Source organism: Anser cygnoides, chromosome 1 (assembly GCF_040182565.1).
Source record: "Anser cygnoides isolate HZ-2024a breed goose chromosome 1, Taihu_goose_T2T_genome, whole genome shotgun sequence".
NCBI lineage: Eukaryota > Metazoa > Chordata > Aves > Anseriformes > Anatidae > Anser > Anser cygnoides.
The window spans coordinates 45325693-45339844 of record NC_089873.1 but is presented as its reverse complement, the minus strand read 5'-3'; the positions used below and the strand labels follow the sequence as shown (position 1 = coordinate 45339844).

Sequence of the window (14152 nt, the reverse complement as noted above, 5' to 3'; positions counted from 1 at the left end):
AGCAACTATTTGTTAAAGCAGGGGATGAGACAAAGGCAGGAGATTTAGCAGGGTGAGAACTATGGTACACCTGTCTTTGGAAGCACAGTCTAGAAGAGGAAGAGGGTTTGGGCAAGGTATGGTATGGCTGAAGACCAAGTGAAGATGGTTTTAGAGCTCACATACTAGAAAGCCCAGCCGTAGTCCCATGAGTGTGGTCTCCAGTCCTCTGGTCCCAGATTAACCGTGGCTTGGAAGACTTGAGTGTACATCATGTGTGCCACCATCCCAAGAAGACCTGATAAAAGGAGACAGGAAAGAAAGGAAGTTATGGCAGGAGCCTGAGCTGCATTCTTCAGCCTTGTGTGGGAGAGCGGCACTCCTGCTGCTGTGCATGGCCAGAAGCTGGAACACCACTTCTGCAAGGTTGCACCTACACCATCATCTCCTTGCAGTTCCCCATCACTGTTTCTCCCTGCTCATGTTCTCTTTAGCCACATGCTTTTTACTGCCCTTTTCACTCTGATTCTCATCAGCTGAGGTGAGTGAATGTGAGAGGCTCTCAGTGTTTTATGTTTTTTTTCTGCCCACATGTGCCTGTCTTGCTGCTGTGCCTTAGGGTAACACACTTACCTGACAGCACTGAGGAGACAGCAGCAAAGGCATTGAGCTTCAGTCCACAGACAGGATTGCCAGTATGCAGCATTTCCACCATCAGGAGGATGAAGCTGATGAGCAGCAGGCTGATGTACAGCATCTCTGACCCCAGTGACAGCCACAGGATTCCTGCCAGGAATCAAAAACCCCTCATATCAGTGCCAGGTGGCATGTTTGAGGGAGAGTACTCCCCCTTCACAACCCAAACCTGAAAGGATGTCTGTTGGAAAGAAGGGAGAGAAGGAAATCAACCAGCCCCCAATAGCAATCCCCCCAGCTTGTGAGCAAGGGCTTGAAAGATGCTGAAGGGGACAGAGAATCTGCCACAGAAGATGGCTTGACTGCAAAAGATGAGAGGACCTAAAATAGCTATCTGTATATAAGCCAGCATTATTCACAAACAGCAACGAAGAAGCCATGGGAGGAAAGATGGAGGCAATACCACTGAGTATTTGCACAAGACCTAGCAGTCATAGGCTGGCCACAAACATCTCAGCTGGACGTTGAAAGGTTCTTACCCATTAGTGCAGTGACGTACAGAGCAGATTTATAATCACAACAACGGAACAAAATTAATTTCAATCTGGAGCTCAACTGGTTAAGAAAAGAACTGCATGGCATGTCCGTGGTGATAGCTGGGACCTGGGACTCTGGAATTCACAAAGCCCCTAGCAGGCCTGTATTTCTCACTGAAACCTCAATTAAATTGAAAATGCATTCCTCGGGGTGGGTACCCAGCTGGAACAGTAACATTCATCACCCGCCCTGCCGCTTAAATGGAGAGCAGGTAATGTTCGTGCTGGGTCATCAGTGGGACATGGGTGATAGCACAGTTCTTAGCATGGCTCACTGTGTGCCAGGACTTGGAGCTGAATGAGGAAAGGCACTCTGTAACGCTGGGCTCTGGAAGAGCATGGGATTCACTGAAAAAGGCAAATGAAGCAGCACTGTGAGCACTACTGTTAGCAACTGTTAATGGCCTTAGAGGAGCCATTCCACTGGGGAAAATGAATGTGAAGAAACCTTCATTAGTGGGGTACTGACTCGACTCCTTAACGTCATAATTCCCATAGAGTCACCCAGCTCTTCAACAGCAACTGAAGGGATGCGTTCCCAGCTTAGAGGAGCTGTTCCGCAGGCCCAGGCCATCCTGAGGTGTTACTGTGTGCAGGAAGGGGTGAAGGCAGGTGATGGAGCTGTTACACCGTGTCGATCAAAGTGATCTTCCAAATAATTTTGAAGAGCTCAATGTCTGACAGAACAGGGAATTTCTTTCAGATTTGTGTTGAAATTAGGCAAGGAGCAGTAGGAGGAGTGTTAGGGGGGACAGACAGAAAGATTTACAAAGACATGTACTCTGGTTGCATAAACCTATTCTCTTAGGAAAACTGGCTATAGGGAAGACACTGGAAGCACTAGAGCCAGAGACCTGGCCAGGTAACGGACCACAAGATGGTGAGAAAGCAGAAAAATGAATTACTGCTCCCTGTGAACTGAGCAGCTTGTGCTAAATGCAAAAGTAATTCTTATTGCAGTCAAGTCATTCATTTATGACAAAATGGAGATCTACGTGACTTCAAAATGATCTTGTAACATCATCATCATTTGATTTCTGTAAAATGCTGTTTCCAAAAAGAATAAGCATGAGACATTACTCTGCCGTGCTCTGCTGATACTGACCCAGGTTAATCTGCACAGTGACTCCACAGCGCATCATTCACACTGGACCCCAAGACTGTGAATGCACGGGGCTTTACAAAAGCAGGTCGTCATTCTTTGCCATTGTTTTTATAACAGGGGAAAGCAAGGCAGAGAAAGAAGATGAGCTCCCCAAAAGCACTCATCTCCCTGGTGGTTGTTGCGATACCCCAATGTGTGTTCCAGCCCTTCTCTCACAGCTTAACCACTGGTACCTGCATGCCAGGCCTTTCCCCTCAAGTGTGAATGTCCTCTGAAATAACATGCCTCCAGTCTCCAGCTCTGGGAGCAGTTAGCAACCCCACACCACTTGAAAAGCTTTTGTTAAGAATCCTAAATGAAGTTTCCATCACATGTGTGCACATACATCCAGGTATACTGAAGTTTCCCCCAGGATAATTTGAAGCATCTGGGAGGAAATCCTTTGATTTTTAGCATCCATGAGGCCAGGATTTCACACCTGACTGCGGGGTCCCACCCTGCTGTCCTCACGGAGGTGAAGTTTTGCAGGTCGCTTGTCCCAGGGGGATGGTGCACTGGACAGCTATGGTGTGATACAGGGATTTGCTCTTACCTCTCTCCGCTGGTGGGGAAAGCTCAATAAAGCTACGGCATTTCTCCTCTGAAACACAAAAACAAGGGTATTAGTTTGTAAAACACTGTAGAGTAAGGCAAAAGAAAACCTCTCCCCCTCTCTCTCACTTCACTGCATAGCTCCAGTCATCTGAGCTTACCCACCAGATCTTCTCACTTCTGCTCCCTTTCTGACCATCTTTCCATACCTTCACTGGGGCATGGCAGGAGAAGGCAATCTCCTAGGCAATGTCTCCACCTCTCTCTAGGAGGTGGCCTTTCTAGAAAAACTTCAGCAATCTGTAAATGGCACAAGCCTCTGGTAAATATATAAATCTGTTGCTACATATTCACCACATTGCTACAAGACTTTGATGACTGTTGCTCAGGCCAGTTAAGGTGTAGCTTATAACACACCACAGACCCAGCACTGCTGCTGAGTACATGCACTCCCCCTCACCTCAGTCTCAAGCAAAGCAATTTACAACACTGATTTCCCAAGAAGAAGAAGAAAAAATCTCTTTCCTGTGAAGTTCTCCTGTGACAGAGAATCACACAGAAGTGAAGTCTTCTGTCCTCACATTTTAGGAATGCTATTTAGACAAATGGTGCTTGTGTTTGCTTTGGCTTTTTATAGTGGCCAGATGCAAACTGTTATCTCAGCTGAGGGTCCACCATTATTATCTGTAAGTCTTTCTTAGCACTACTCTATACTGCATTTGAGGGTTCTGTCCTCTACATGGCATGGTATTTTCTCCCAGAAATACCAGCCTGCAGGTTTTTTTTGTAAGAATCTCATTTTCTTGATTTCTATCCCCAATTCTAATCTCTCCCAATCCCCTATATTACTTCTATCATCCATGGCTCTCAGGATGCTACCCAGTTTAGTGCCATCTGCAGTCTTCATTAACTTGCTGTTTGCTACTTCACCTAGAACTTTAATGAGGTTATTCAGTAATGGCTCATCTAAACCTGATCCTGAGATTAGCCTGAATAATGAAATCCTTTCTCCAGCTCAACTCAAACTCCTTTTGCCGATCATAGCCCCTTTTTTAGTTGTTGTTGTTGTCTCCGCACTTGCTTCCAAGACCCACAGCAGTGGGTGGCTTGTAGTCAATTCAGAGGAAGCTGAGGAAGCTGGGGACCAAGGCTGGCTTTGCACTCTACCCCGTGCTCTGCTGCAATCCAGATGTAACCTGCTCTCAGCATTCCTTTAGGCATTGGGGTTATTCGAGGACTGCCTGGTGGCCAGACAATTCTTTCAGAGAAAGCTGTCAAATGATGTAGTCCCATTGCCATAAGCACCATGGAAACACACTCCAGCCCAAACCAGTCCCAAATAAACACACCTCCTTCCACAGCGTATCTGGAAATGCTCATAACGAAGCAGTCATCTCACTAGGTCATGAGAGTTTCAAGCACTTTCCTGCTCCTGTCCCTCTTCTGCCTGCTTTAATTCATCTTTATTTACTTATGTAATTTTCAAACTCTGACAGCAACAGATAAGAAAGCAAGAAATGCTATACTAGAATGGTTGGTCAGTTAATCAGTTAAAAGAAGATGAGATGCTTATGTTTGGGGAGAACTGAAGGGAGGGCAGTAGGCTCAGGGGAATGGGCCTGATGAAAGAAACTTTCATCATTGCATCTTTAGTTACAAATCTCTCTGTTGGCCACCTTCTGGGTCAGTTCTGATCCTTGTTGTGTGAACCAGGCTGTAAACAGCATCTGTGCACTGCAGAGTAGTGGTGTGGCACTGATTCCTGCAGAAGGACTTCAGCAGGGCTCGGCAGAAGCAAATCAAGGGTGAACAGAGACACCAAGGGGTCTAGGACAGGCTGCATGACCAGCCCCTGGCACTCCAGGGCCTACTGTGACAGCCACAAATGGTCAAAAATCACAAGTCAAACGTATCACAGTTTCACAAAAATTATTAAAAATGACAATACTGCAGCTCTAATCCTCAGGTCAATTTGCATCCTGATTTTGGTTCCTCTGTGGTCAGATCCTCAAGGTTTTCCCTGCATCTATAACGTAATACTTCCCTTTCTCTTTATTGTGTTGCATTTGTTTAAGAAAAGCCCAGTCCCTGTTCAATTCATCTAAATCCTCAGTTTGGTGATTTAAGGAGAATGCCAACAATTGCAGTCCTCACAGTTGTCAACTACATACTGACAACACTGAATAAAATCACCATGCTTGAATTTCCTAGGGGATGTGCACAAATGAGCCCTTCAGAGCATGTGCTGAGCTTTGTGTGGGAATGGAGCTCTGGGGAAAGGGAAAGGAGGCCCACTCCAGTTCACATCAGGATGAACGGTGCCACCATAAAGCCACTGCCACCACTTTCACTTCACATCCCCTATTCCAGACAGAAAGGCACACCAGAGACAGGAATTGTCCCTTGCCACCCTCTGTAAACATCTCAACGAAGGACAGAAATATAATGACAGTGCGCAGGGCTGGTGCCATCTAGGAAAATGAAGACGGCTTTTCTACCAAGCGTTGTCAGCCTCCGCCTTTCATTTCCAAACTCCTGTGGAATAAAATCAAGGGAAGAAGCTGTGTCTGGCTGGGCAAGACGCTACCTGGCCCTTCCATGCTCTCTTCACAGGAAAGCCACATCCCCGTGTGGAAGTATCTGAAGGCAAAGCGGTCATCCCCGGTCTCCCAGCTGTAGTGCACCACATCCTGGGATGAAGCATTGCTAGCACCTGCATCGGGTGGCATGGGGACACCAATGCACTTGGTGGCTTTACTCTTCCCACACAAAGGCTTGGGCACTTTCTGGGTCCCAGTGCACCAGTAGCTGCTGAGCAAGGCGGTGGTGGAGAGGCTGAGAGCCAGCAGGTTCAGGATGACTGCCAGGAAAGCACGGCGCCATGGCAACACCTTCAGCAGCTCCATCTGCAACACACAAACGGAGGGACTGTCACGCCAGCCATTTGTCCCACCTAGTGTTACGAACCCTAGCTCTTCCCAGGGGGTACCTGTGGGGAGGGGATACATGTAGGAGAAGCACTCTGCCCTCCCCACGATGTCCCAACATCTCACCCAGCAAGGAAGGACGATTTCCTAAAAGCCAAAGCGACAGAGCAATAGCTCAGTTTCAACCATTTCAAAATACACCGAATATGTGTACTGGGGAAGATTGGGTGACCCAGTGGATCTACCGTGGAAGAGTACACCAGTGTGTGTGAGTACAAGCAACGTGCAAGGGGTGATCATGTTCACTTCATCTCGGAGAGGGTAAGGAAAAGCTGTTAACCAGCTTCCCCAGAATGTCGTGTGTTTCCATTAGATGGGGCATGATGAATGCTTTGTCCAACTAAGTGAGAATTCTTGCTGCCAAGTGTCCCAAAACACTTCTTCCAGCACCGTTCATACTGGAGGCAGGTAGGATATTGATTTCATAGTAGGGAAAGGCAGGGAAATGTTCCCAGATCCCAGGGAAGGTCACACTTCAAAACTGACCTGCCCAAGAGAGACACCCAGGTATTCACACCCAGCAGCTTGAGTTCAAGCCACAGAGCAGCACCTCCCACCTGAAGCAAGCACTGCTTTGCACATCAGAAATTTGGTAGGTTTGGTGGATGACAGTGTCTCTGCTTTCATACCAAGTGCGAAAAGTTGTTTTTTTTAAGAGTGAATGTTGTCACAAACAGTCTTCCCAGTTTCATCTCATCAGAATAAGGAATTCTGAAAGCAGGTTGTATACCAGGGTCCTTTGGTCTTTCTCACTCAGAGAGAAGCTTAAGATTTTAAGGTTCCTGCAAAACCCTGCACTGACTTCTGAGAACCCCATCTTATCACGCCATGGATTGATTAGATGTCATCTACCCACACATCAACTTTCATGTAATCAACGCATACCTCTTCCCACATGGCACTCCCTATGTTTGGCACAACTTCATCCAGCTACTCCCACCCTTTCCTATTTATGACTCTTAAAATCTATTTGGCCATGAATAGATTCAGTTTGTACAGACACTGCCTGCTGCTGGGCCTCTTCACATAACTTCTGTTGACTCACCCAACATTGAATGTGTGAGAAAGGCCCAGCACACTGTGGACACCACTATAAATAAATGATAAATAAACGATTGCATTGTTTGTGACAGTCTTACAGGATACAGCCAAAAGCAGTGCAGTTAGAAGCATTTGTTCTAATCAGCAAGCTCAGAAATGTGGTCAATAAAGATGGTGCTGAAGCTCTGCTTGGAAGACAGGACTCGATTAGCATCTCATCACAATGAAAAAACAGTGCCTAATCCAGAACATTCTCATCAAAGGCAAGAAAATACCCAGCTCCTGAGAAATTCCTACATTGTCTTATGCTCTGGCTTCTTTTGTCTCTTCTTCAGAGCATTTCTCTCTTTCAGCAACGGAGATGCTGCACCCTGGAGCTGGTACTGTCTCAGTGATACAATAACAAATGACTTCCATGATCTGAAGGCATGCTGGGTACAATCAACTTTCATAGAGTGGATATTTGCCAGGAACACACTATTATATGAAGCTTTCTGGCTAAGGCTGGTGGTAAATTCATTTCAGAAAGGTTTTTCAGCAGAAAATTTGGCTTATGACTTAAAAGGAAATTATAGATAAAATTGCCTCAGAAACATGATTTTTCATCTGAAAATAGAAGCCTTCATTGCACAGTTTTTCAGTTTTTCATCAATTCTTGATTGTATTTTCTGTCACCAGGTTTCAGTTTGCTCATAATTTCACTGAAAATAATCTTTCGACTCATAATATTGACACACACACAAAAAAAAATCTTCTAATTTAAATCTTCAATAGTGGGAAAAATATTCTCTCCATTTGATTTGTATTAGTAGGTCAAAGGCCATATCATTTCAGAACAAGTGATGAAGAGAAGAGAAGAGAAGAGAAGAGAAGAGAAGAGAAGAGAAGAGAAGAGAAGAGAAGAGAAGAGAAGAGAAGAGAAGAGAAGAGAAGAGAAGAGAAGAGAAGAGAAGAGAAGAGAAAGAAGAGAAGAGAAGAGAAGAGAAGAGAAGAGAAGAGAAGAGAAGAGAAGAGAAGAGAAGAGAAGAGAAGAGAACTAGTCAGAAGAAGGAACTGGATCAAGGATGCCGAGGATGTAGGAGACAAGAAGCAAATCTGAAATACTTCCTGATGAGAATACTTTCAGAAAAGTTTCCTTCCATAAAAGCCAAACACTTACTGAAAATAACTGACCACAGTATCTAGATAGCCCCAAAAGGAAAGAAGGTTGAATTTACCGTACCAGGAAGTCCTTGAAGTCCTGTTAATTTGGAGGAGTAATACAGAAATGGAACTCACGCTTTGTCTTCTGTTTTTCTCATCTCTAAATTTTCCGAGAAACCAAACTGCTCCAAACCCTCTTTCTCTTTCGTCTCCTCCCCTCCTCCCTTGCCCACCCCTCTCTCCATGATTATTAAATGCTATCCCTCCAGCCAGCAGCTGTTTTGTGGAAAATGGTCATTTTATAATCCACAATGCAATCACAGCACAGCTGTTCTGGGAGATTATATGGGAAGTGCTTGGTGCTGTGGGCTGGGATTAAATGCAAAAGGGCGACCTGCATTCACTGAGTAAAAAGCTTCAGTAAAACATGAAAAGATCCCAGCCATCTCTGGGCACTGGATCTTTGGGAGCTTGAATGGAACAAGCTGCAGCTCTCTGACTGGTGCTGCAGGGGACGCGTGACCTTAGCTCAGAAATTACCAACACACTTGGCATCAGTTAACCCCTTGCCCTGTGCACAGCCTCAGTAGATGACAAAGACCACAAGCCCCCAGCCCTAGGATATCTTCCTGGCCAGAGCTGCCAATCATAGAAAGGGGAGAAATAGGGTGAAGAAAGTTCATGCAACTGCATCTGCTCTGAGGACTGCGGTTTCAGACCCTAAAGAGGTGTCAATCCAGCCCTCCCCTGGGGCACTGGAGTTTTAATGAAAAAAGAAGCCCATTAACAGAACCAATGCTGAGTGACGCTGTGGCATCACCAAAGGGACAGAGGTGTGTGAAACAGTGACAAGTCAAATAAGCCCAGTACTCGAAGGATGCTGTCCCTCGTAGTGGCAGCTTTTAGCAAGGCATAAAGTTCACCAGGAATCTCAGCTCCCAGAAGCTTCACATCGGATGAATTTGGGAAGCTAGTAAGAGAGACCAGAAGATTCACATTCACTCAAAGTCACCTCTGAGCTCTTATCCTAAAAGTGTAAAGGTCCTACAATACTTGAGGGCTTTGCAACAGCTTGTTTGGCATCAGAACAGCAAGTAAGAATGGCATCACCTCTCATGAGAAAGAGCAGTCGCTAGAGGACATGGAGCTGCTCCACACCGAATCAAAGTGCAAGGGAGAGGAGCATCCCAAAGGTGCACACCGCACCATGCCCACAGGACCCCGCAACTTTGCTCAGTGCTGGGGTGAGGTTCCTACCGCTAAAGGAAGGGAGCAAGGCAGGAGGTGCCCCACGGCTCTGCTGGGATGGAGGAAACCAGCGGTCCAGCTACTCTCATCCCCTGCGTCTAGCACCAGAGGCAGGTGTACAAATAGCTCTGGGTGCAGCACAGCCCGGGGCTGCCCCTGTACAGCACAGGCAGCAGAGAGAGCCGAGAGGTTCAGGAGCCTGCACATGGGCAGTGCTGTCACAGGCTCCTGACCCTCCCTGCCCTCAGCAGTACAGCTGGGAGCTGTGCGGTTATTTTAATCCTAGCCACTGCATAAGCTCCTCTAATATAGATAATCATCTCTAAGATGGGCTAACTGAAAGTAATGCTGAATGTTTTCGTGCTTCATAGGCTGTCTGCAGGTTTTTTGATTAATAGCAAGGCTCTGTTCAACACAGATGTACTTAATTTACTGAAGGAGGTATAGTAACAGCTGATGCTGTTTAAAAAGGGAGTGGTAATATTTTTTCATTGTTCATTCTTTCTGCATCTGGACACCTTAAGTTTGGCTTCTAAATGCTCAGTTTGGCTTCTAAATGCTCAAAACAAAACAAAAACTGGTTTTCAAGCTCAAAAATGCATAAAATTAATCTCACTACTGATAGTCCCTAATGTTAACATGTTCTTAATTTTAAGCATGATGAATGTCACATTAAAATCCAGGATGCTATGTCACTTTCTAAAGCTAGGATCGTGGCATATATATTGATGAAAAGAGACTGGACTTAGATTTATATGGATAAGAATTCAGGTTTAGAAAACAAATTTATCAGAATTATACTATGGTTTCAAAAATATATCAGACTTAGTATTCTGAATAATGGCAAATATTTATCCTTCCAGAAGATGGCAATATTACTCTAGTCTTCTTTTTGGGAGTCTGATGCTCACGTGTTCGCTGGGGGGAAGTGACACCCAAGTTTAGACTTCTATTCCTTCCCTTTTTTTTTCCCTCTCTTTTTTTTCTTCCATTGCTATGAACAAATTCTCTTTCCCTCACTTGAGGATGTGGGGGGTGGCTCCTTCTCTTTCAGTTATCTGAACACGAGAGACTTTTGAAATCAATGGGAAAGAAAAAAGCAGAATAAATGGAGAAGCTTAGCGGGTCATTTGCTCCACCTTCTGCCCTGCACAAAACTATTCTTTCTAATATATTTTCCAGTATTTTGTCAAGTACCATATTAACTTTCTCAGCATGTTTCCATTCCCAGATTATTGTGCTCAGCTCATAGAACATCGACACCAGAGCACATTTCCTGATGTTCAACAAACTTCCCTTAGCAAAATTTTATGTTATTTCTTTTAAAACCTGCATTCCCACCTCGCCTAAATCTGATCAACTAGGGACAGGAAAACACAACTCTGTCTGTCTTTCACCCTACTGTGCCTTGCAGTTTTCTCCTCTTTGTATCTGGCATTTCCCACCATAGCTTGGCTTCACTAGAGGTTTTGGATGTCTCTTTCTCTTTGAACTCAGCAGCAGCCAGTCCCTGGTGACTCGTTTAAAGTTCACCCATTGAAGTGAATGCCCATAGCAGTTGGTTTCCTGTGCTATCAGCCAAGTGCTTGGCTTATGGAAACAAAATGAGGAAACAAAATGTACAGCACAATCTTAGCACAACACCTCTGTGGAGATTGCCAAATCTACAAAAGCTTGAGGGTTTAGAAGTGATGCATTTTCATCCCGTCTGTATCACATATGTGCGTAAGTGCCACAAACCATTTATGCCCCTATCACTTAGGGCGTAAGTGCCCAACAGTGACACCCTCAGCTCCCAGGGATGTTGGTGGGAAAGGAGGCCAAGAAGCCCTTACCAGATAGGGCCCAACAACTGCAGTACTTAACTGGCAGATCTCAAGAGGCACATGGCTCTTCATAGCCTTCCATGCAGCTCTCCTCCCCCAGGGTGCCAGGGATCATACGCTGTCCTGACATCAGCTCTTCAGCCATCCTGAAGAGGAAGACAGAGGAGAAAGAATTACACCCATAAAGTCACTATTTACACCCCTAAAGTTGCTCTTTGAAACCTGGACAAAGGCACGCTCATACTCACCCCTCATTCCACACATTCTTCGCACATGACACTTCCGTGCTCCGTCCACCCACCGCTCCTGTTTTTGCTGTTTTTACAGGAAGACGGTCCAGCACTGCAGTCCCCTCCCTTGCTGCCACACAGAGAGCAGGATGTCTCTGGGTGGCAGTGACACTGAGAGAGCCAGACTTCTCTAAGCCAGTGACAGACTGCAAATGCCAGATTTCTTCCTGAGCTCTGAATAATTCCACTCAGATTGTAACCTTTATTTAGCTGTTTGCATGATGCATTAACTCTTGCTCTGCAAATGACCTCACCAGGCATTTTTTTTTAGTCAAAGCACATTTAAAGGTGAATTCTGTTTTTAAACATGAACAGCTTACATTGCTAGACAGCACGTCTGTGGCAGAACAGACATAAAGATTGAATTGGAACAAGTAAATTCATCTTAAAACTGAACAAACAAGCTTGCCATCATTTTGAACCTAACTTATTTTCCCCCCCAGACAAGTCTTAGTTGGCTAATTTTTTTTCTATTTAATCTGTATTATTTGAAACATTCAAAAAACACATAGAAAGTAGACATAGAAAAGAAAATAGTAAGATGCAACAACACAGACTTTGAGGATTCACTTAAAGATTCTAAATGCCACAATTTTTAGATTTGCAGTATAAGACAAGTTAAAGGGAGGTTGCTTTTCACAGAGTACTTAAACTTGGGTTATTTTAGGATGTGTTTAGCTGAGCACACAGGAAAAAAAATGTTTTTTTATCAAATTTAGTCAACTGCAAACTATAAGCAGACAAGAAAAAGACAACTTTTTATAGACCTCTGTAAGGACATTAAATAAGATCCAGTCCTAGAACAGCGGCCGTACCACCCAAGTATATAACATTTTACCTTACCCACTGCTCACTATCTTCATCAGCTCTTCTGAGACATCCAGTGAAATATTACAAGGTGAGCATGGATTCACCCCACTTCTTTCTTTCTTTTTGACTAAACATGTAACAGTCAAGAAATTCTATGAGATCTTACCAGATGCTTTGAAATGTAGCAAGTTTGTCATTTTATTGATGGGTTAATTCTTTTCTCAGCTTGCTAATTCATCACAGTTGTAGAACCAGCAGGGCGTCCACCTCTGCAGAATGCGTCTTTATAATCTGGAAATTATAAAATTCCCTTTTATGAAAATTGTTGCCAGTTTTAAATCTACCAGTTATGGGATCTCAGTTTGTTCCTGTACAGAATCACAAACACCCAGACTCAATGGCTGTCATGGGTTCTTTTTTTTTTTTTATTATCAAGACAGACCACTACAACAACAGTCTGATCTCCTCTGTAACAGAAACCAAAGAACTTCAATCATTTCTAGTGAAACACAGAGCTTCTGCTGGAGTTACAGCACATATTTTATAAAGCTACCTCATACCGTGCAACAGGATATGATGGGAAACCCGTCACATCCTTAGAGAAGTTGTTCCAATGGTTAGTTAACCTCATTCTTAAAACTTTGTTCTTGATTTGCAATCACAGCGTGTCTGCTTTGGTTTTCCCACCTCATCAGGCTGCTCCAACACACAAATAAATAGCCGGTGAAATGATTTCCTAAAAATGTTATTGCAGGAGTCACAAATCAATGCATTTCATTAGAGGCACACAGTGTGATCTAATAAGCTGGCTGACAGCCCAAATTCCTGGTTCTGTACTTGGCTGTGACACATAATTTTCCCTTCTTATAGGCCAAGTCATTAGTGGTACGTTTACACTGCAGTCAAAGCAGTGGCAGGGATGAGGAGTAAACATTTGGTGCTTGTTTTAATTTGGTGTTGCTAGCAATTTCACTCCAGCAGTAAGGAGCACAATGTAGGATACAAACCTCAGTCCAGAGAGAGAGTAAATTAAGCTGTGCTGAATTCCACATTGCAACGGCTAGACGGATAGGTCAAAAATAGCTTGCTTCTCTACATTAAAAAGTTGGGTCTTCACAGTCATTCCTATGGACACAAATCTATAGCACAGCTGATCCTCATTGATGTTGGAATAAGCATAAAGCTGGTGGGAAAGAGACACTATTTTGATAATGAAAAATCTCAGGGATCTAAAATTAGTATGTTCACAGAGTGCACTGCATATGTAGGTGATCTTGGTTTCAAAGTAGTATTTAATGCCAATTTTAAAGCCAAAAAAAAAAAATGAAACAGTACAGTTGAAATATATTGCATTTGGGTTTCATGTATGGAAGTGGGTAAGTCAAAGCAATAGTTCTGGGCTTTGATTTATATTTTCCTGCATTTCACTATGGTGAATCAGAATGAGAGCCAGAGGAAGCCTCCAAAGATCACCTAATCAGTCCATCTCTATCAACATGATGTAGGCACCCTGAAGACCTTCAAGCCTACGGTTAACATTTTTGGTAAGGCAGATACTTCTACATCCTGGATTAAAATCAATCTATTCCTTTATAATATCTTAATTTCAACCTAATCAAAATATCCAACAGAAAATTTTACCATCTCTGCTAAATGCCTAAGGTCTCCGTCCCACATATGAATTATTTACTCACATGGATCGTCCCCTGGAGGTCATTGAAGCTACATGGTTTACTAAAGTTATACTCATGAGCTAGTACTTGAGGAACCAATGCTTCAAAGGCAGACTCTAAGCTAGCAGGAGAGGTTTGGAAATCAAAAAGAGTGAGTAAGACAGAGAGTTAGCTTTTTTGAGGTGAGGCGTGGGAGGTGTTTTCGTTCTTTAGCTATTAAAAACTCC

The 14152-nt window shown here is 44.1% G+C and overlaps 1 protein-coding gene across 6 annotated transcripts in view; it reads right to left on the bottom strand.

The window, feature by feature from the left end:
- Window positions 1-14152, bottom strand: part of GSG1 (germ cell associated 1) — a 17755-nt gene extending 3603 nt beyond the window's left edge. The window contains exons 1-7 of one of the 6 annotated variants that reach the window (XM_066993951.1): window positions 12813-14152; window positions 12419-12543; window positions 11162-11298; window positions 5495-5813; window positions 2909-2956; window positions 613-765; window positions 166-277 (exon numbers count right to left, since the gene is read on the bottom strand). In XM_066993951.1, the coding sequence (XP_066850052.1) occupies window positions 166-277; window positions 613-765; window positions 2909-2956; window positions 5495-5813; window positions 11162-11224 (695 nt within the window). In that variant the 5' untranslated portion in view covers window positions 11225-11298; window positions 12419-12543; window positions 12813-14152. Of the gene's footprint in view, window positions 1-165; window positions 278-612; window positions 766-2908; window positions 2957-5494; window positions 11299-11400; window positions 11867-12418; window positions 12774-12812 lie in introns of those variants that run through there. The other 5 variants (XM_066993972.1, XM_066993962.1, XM_066993973.1 and 2 more) reach the window with 5 other exon arrangements.